Genomic DNA, 6,000 nt, shown 5'->3' on the forward strand with positions numbered 1-6,000 from the left:
ATACACTGCCTGGCCAAAATAAAAGATACACTCTAATATTATATTGGACCACCTTTAGCTTTGATTATGGCACACATTCCCCGTGGCAACTTTTCAATATGTCCAGAGTTGCATTAATCTTTCACCAAGATCTTGTAGTGATGATGGGAGAGTCGGACCACTGTGTGAAGTCTTCTTCAATGGGGTTAAGGTCTGGACACTATGGTGGCCAATCCATGTGTGAAAGTGATGTCCCATGCTCCCTGAACCACTTTTTCACATTCGCATTGTCATCTGGGAATATGCCCGTGCCATCAAGGAAGAAAAAATCCATTGATGGAAAAACCTGATTATTCAGTATATTCATATAGGCAGCTTACCTTGTTTTTGGGGGACATAATGTTGCTAGAACTGACCAACGGAAGCAACCCCAGATCATAACACAGCCCCCACAGGCTTGTGACCTTTCTCTGGCCAGGTAGTATATCTTTACCCTACATAAAATACAACAATGTACATATATACATTTTTAGGAACTAACATGAACTAATTATGAACTAATATTTAAAATATAGGGTATAATAACAAATAATTATGAACTAATTTTAAAAATAATAGGGTGGATTTACCATTAGTACATGCCAGACCTGCAAATAATCTGGTTATATACAAATAAAAGCTCACTGTCCAATAGAAATGTCAGCTACAGGGATCAGCAAAATTCCCAACATCCTTTTTGCTGATTGTGATCCAGACTGGCAGAGTAACATCTTCTGATTTGCCAGATCTTTCTTAAACACCTCTTCCCCATCTAAATATACCAGTGCTGTCCATCTTAAAGAAGACCTATGCTTAAAGCGTACCTTTACCCATATCTTTAAAATAACAACAAACACACTTTTTGAAATGTTTAGTAATGACAATCTACAAACACATACGTCTAGATAATTGCCGGCTTTGTATACCTTATTTCTCTTTTCTTCTCCAGTCTTCTGGCAGTGGCCATGTTTACTAAGGGCAGATTACTAGCTCTCCTATTACTTCCTGGATTTTTGGCATATGTGACTAGGACATGTGACTAGGACATGTGATCATGCACATCATCTCAGGGGAGGAAAATGCCTTTCCCTGAGATCTCGTGAGATTACAGATGAGATATCCCAGAAGTGCTCTGCTGATTACAAGGCAATCCCAGTGTGCATTGCTTTGGCAAACTGAAGTCATTTTGCCATTTCAAAGCAGGAAGTGAATGCTCTGCAAGTGTAATTATTTCATAATCACATCATTTTACACCTGACAAGTCTATGTTATTACTAATCATCTTACATAGAGGGATGTATTGGTAGAATTTGATTTATGAGTGTAAACCCTAGCAATTAATTTCTCTTATTTGCTTCCTCAATGAACAGCCCTTGTAAACATATGATTATCTATGAATAGATAGAGTGGCCCTGTCTCTTTAAAGTGAAACAGGACTCACCAATTTAACTGTCTTCAAAACAGTTACTTTCAAGGCATGCCTCTGGTAATATATGTAAAGGTTGCCAGTGTGCTTATTTCAGCTTTCAGACAAACTTTTCCAGCCCTCAAATGACTGGTGCCATAGCTGATCACATGTGCAGCACCTAGACATCTGAAATCCAAATAGAGGCTAAGATAGCACCTTTCTTGATTGTAATGGATAAGAGGGTGTAGTTTCCCTTTAAGGATACTCATTGCTAGTTCCTGGGTGTAGTAGAACCCTGTGAATATTAGGAAAATGTTGGCAGGATATTAAACATTAGGATCTATATTAATAAATTACAGTAGTTAAGAAATAATATGATCAATATTATGGAATCTCTTTCTTTCCAGCATTGACTGTGAAGTTCCTGACCAGACGATTTATTAGTGAATATGACCCTTATCTTGGTGAGTATTCTTTAACAAACTCTACCCGTGGAACTTATTAGAAGTCCAACCTCCACAAGAACAGCCAGTTAGTGGTCAGTAATTAATCCTGTGCCAGAAAAAGGGGATCCAACTCATATCACTGCACTTTTAATGTCAGCTTAACCAAATACCCTGTGCAAAATCTGCTAGAAGGTAACCAATTCACTCAGAGAAATTAAAGAGGCACTAAACTCAGGAGTTAAATCTGAAAAGTATTTCATTCAAGTAACTTAACTATTAACAAAAATGTATCTTATTTGTGCATCACTTGGCTGTAGATCCTCAAACCATCTCTGAATTGGTGCTGACACTGTCCTTCCTTCTGGAGGGTGGCTACTTTTGTTCCACATGGTCCCTGTGTATGTTGTAAAGTAGCCACCATTCCAACCTCGCTCCCATGAAGGACTACAATGTCACATTTAGTTTATGAGTTTACTAATATGTATACATTTTATAATTTCAATACAAATGAGTAAACTAAACGTGAGATTGTAGTCCATTACGGGGGAGCGAGCTTGGAGCGGTGGCTACTTTATTCTCTGCCCCCCCCACATATAAAATAATACCCCACTGTTCTCTGCCCCCCGCATATAAAATAATTGTTGTGGGATCAGGGGTGCCCTCTTACCTGGGGTCCGGCGGGTGCGACGGAGATTGTAGGGTCCTTCTTGGGGTGACTTGGTGCCCGGCGGCGTGCTGCATGTGTGCACATGATCGCATGCATGACATGAGTGCGTGACGTGTGCATGTGGCACTGCCGTGGCTTCTTAGTTGCTTCGGGTGCTGGCCATTGCCGGGGAGGGCCTTGCGAGCACTCCTTCTCTCCCAGCCGTCCCATTGGTTCGCAGGGACCTGTGGCTTCCTGGTTGCCCAGATTCCCTGTTCCCTGTTCCCTGCCCTGTTCTCTGCCCCACATATAAAACAATACACCCCCATTCTCTGCCCCCCCCCACCCCACACAAGAGGCATGAATCTGATCCCTCGTGATTAAGTCAGGTACGGACCGTGTACATGACTTATGAGAGCAGCCGATCCTTGCTGTCCCGGCTCCGTTCCTTTCGGCCGGAGCTCTGCAGTTCTGAGCCCTGTTCGAAAGGATGGATTAGTAAGGTCTGCAGAGCTCCGGCCAAAAAGAACGGAGCCAGGATAGCAAGGAGCGGCTGCTCGCATAAGTCAGATACGCGATCCGTGACGCCGTGCCTGACTGAATTTCCACTCGTCCTCTCTTTTTTTCCACTTGCCAAATGCGAGCGGGCGAGTGGAAATTTTGAGCCCTGGTTAAGGTACTTGAGTGCCTTTTTAAGGCTGAACTCCTGAGTTTAATGTCACTTTAAAATATACACTTGTCTATATCCAGCTCAAATCGTGTTACTCACTCGGTAGTCTTCCAAGTAAAGTGCTTGATGCAGTGGATTGGTACCAAATGTAAACACATTAGGACAGTTTAGTCCTGTGTTACAGTCCAAGTCCAACAAATCAGCCAATACTGCACAGTAAACAGTGCATCAGTGCTGAAGACTGAAAGTGCTCTCAATCAGTTCTCTGTAATCCACTACACTTACAGGGTTATTCACAAAAGGGTGAAGAGTTTGGAGAAGGCAGGAGAAGTGAACAAGCTAGGACAAAATAGCAAAATTGGAAAGTGAGCTGAATTGGAGAATCTTTCTAAATCAGCTATTTTGGTTTAGATTTCTCGCCTTCTCCAAACTCTTTGCCCTTTTCTAAATAACTCTGTTAGATTTCATGCAGTTTTTCACGTGTTTGATGGGAGGTCTGCTTCCTGGAAGCACTGCTGTGAAACATCCTCTCACTATGCAGTGTCACCAGATTCAAATTTCTAAGACATTGTGAATATGTCTGTTAGCTGTGAGAAACTTCCCTTTCACTTTGATGAATCAAGCTTTGTGTATGTGTGAGATGGCAGGGAGGCCATGGTGGGGTGCTTAGAATGATATCTCCTGTACTGAACATAGGTATGCCTAAGGGGTTTCCAATTCAGAATTCCAATTCTGGCACATTGCAGCCATGCTTGGATGAAAATGAAGTCTTGTGTCGGTGAGCTGTGTTCATTGTATGCATTTCAAGGCTTCATTTTCAACTTTAAGTATCGTGTGCTACAAATTATGACTTACGAGTAATCGCAGGTTTCGTTCAAGATAAGATTATTTGTGTCCTTGTTAGTACCAGTCCAACAATATTTTAAATTTCACGTTCTTCTGGCATGTGTGATTTTACTTACTCGTTGGTTGATTAGCCCATGAAGAATTTTTGCATTCCTCCTCATGTGATTTTTTGGTACCACATATAGCATACCTCCCAACTTTTTGAAATGAGGAGGGACACCTTCCAGCACAATTAATTTAGGCAACGGACACACCCCTGCCACATCCCTAATTATGAGGATTGCTAAGAATTGATATGCAATAATGTCTGGTTAAACCCAGAATTGTTTGTTTTTCCATATTTTTTTTCTTTACGCTGGCTTTTCAAAACAGTAAACAAGAGAATGAAGAGATTAGATGAAGTTGTTAGTGCAGAATAACACTTTTGGGAGTTAAATATAATCTTTTCATAGATATCTGTACATCAGATCGAAAAGACGGACAACAGAGGAGGAAAGAGGAACAGAGAGATCTGGTTCCAAATGTGGGAAATTTGGGATCTCAGCAATTTAATCCCTCTCAAAATCAGATAACTGTTTATTTGAAGTTCTTCTATGCAGTGGCACCACAAGGGAGGTGCAGGGGGTGCGGCCCACACCCGGGTGACACCATTGGAGGGGTTACTGACAGTCATTTTGGTGTCACCCACGAGAGAGGAGGGGACCCGGCGGCATTCCTTATCCCGGGGGAACGTCCCCTCCTCTCTCTGCCGATGTGCATCACCAAGATGGCCGCCGGCAGGTATCACAAAGATGACCGCGCATGCGCGACGACAGTATCGGCTCCGGTGACATCTGGCCTTGGGACGCCCCTGCTTCTGCACCTTTTTGATATTTAAGTTTCCTCCTTAAGTAACTTTTGCTTAATGTGGCCTGTTCCGAAATACAGGAGCAAATTTTCTTGGATGCTGGGGTCTTTGGACAGGGGACTCCCTTATTGTACATCGTAAGTCATTGGTTTGGATGTCTTTGAATTTAAGTATTATGATTATAATGTTTTATACCATGCTTGTACCCTGGGTTCCCTTGTTTTCATTATATTGAGTGTCCCTAGTTGAGATGGATTCTGAATGCTCTTTTCCCAATTGGGTTTAAACCCAAAATTTCCTATTGTTTCCCCTTGTTTTGTTCTTTTAAAAGTAGTAAAAGTGTGTGAAAACATGATCCTATCAAGGAAATAGGAATATGCCATAGATCATTTTTCCTGCCTGTCAGCGCTTATTGTTTTGTGTACACTAAGCCGCGCATGTGCATCTCAGTGTACAGTCTCAGCCAGTGGCGTAACTAGAACCTTCAGGGCCCCTGGTGCAAGAAACCATGAAGGGCCCCCCCAACCCCCCATCGCCATGGCACCGTGTGGTTAACAGGAAGGCTGCCGAGGTCCCCAGCAAGCATGGAAGCTCAGGCAGCCGCTTCGGTTTAAAAATTTAGTGCCGGTGTTCTGTCGAGAACGCTGACACAGTATCTGCACTTGTGCACAGAGGGAATTAACGAGGAAACCGGCATTTATTTACAAAGTATTAGTGTGTAATCGTTAAATGTGACCGTTAATAATATGCCATCCATGGCAGTAAATGATGGATGACATATTATTTACGGTCACAATTAATGATTCAAACTAAATACTTTGTCAATAAATTCCAGTTTCCTCGATAATAGTGCTGAAGTCGGCAAATTCAACTAGGTCGGCGTTCTCGACAGAACACCGGTATCTGCGCTTAGTATCGGGGAATTTTCACGAGTACGAGTACTTGTGAAAATGCCAGTATTGGCACTGGTGTGTCCCTACTTAATAATAAAATGTATTGCTGGGACTTGTAGTCCTGCATAGTTGGTGCTATTCTGCATTGTTGCATAATCATTATACAGCAATGCAGCAGAATACCACCAACTATGCAGGACTACAAGTCCAAGCAATACATGCCCCC

General features: G+C 42.4%; 1 protein-coding gene across 1 annotated transcript in view; it reads left to right on the top strand.

The window, feature by feature from the left end:
* The window catches only part of RASL12 (RAS like family 12), a 30,391-nt gene that overhangs the window by 6,516 nt on the left and 17,875 nt on the right, over positions 1 to 6,000 (top strand). The window contains exon 3 of the mRNA XM_018572243.1: positions 1,834 to 1,890. Coding sequence (XP_018427745.1) covers positions 1,834 to 1,890 — 57 coding nt within the window. The remainder of the gene's footprint in view (positions 1 to 1,833; positions 1,891 to 6,000) is intronic.

This window comes from Nanorana parkeri, unplaced genomic scaffold (genome assembly GCF_000935625.1).
Source record: "Nanorana parkeri isolate BGI_ZX_2015 unplaced genomic scaffold, ASM93562v1 scaffold1974, whole genome shotgun sequence".
Lineage (NCBI taxonomy): Eukaryota > Metazoa > Chordata > Amphibia > Anura > Dicroglossidae > Nanorana > Nanorana parkeri.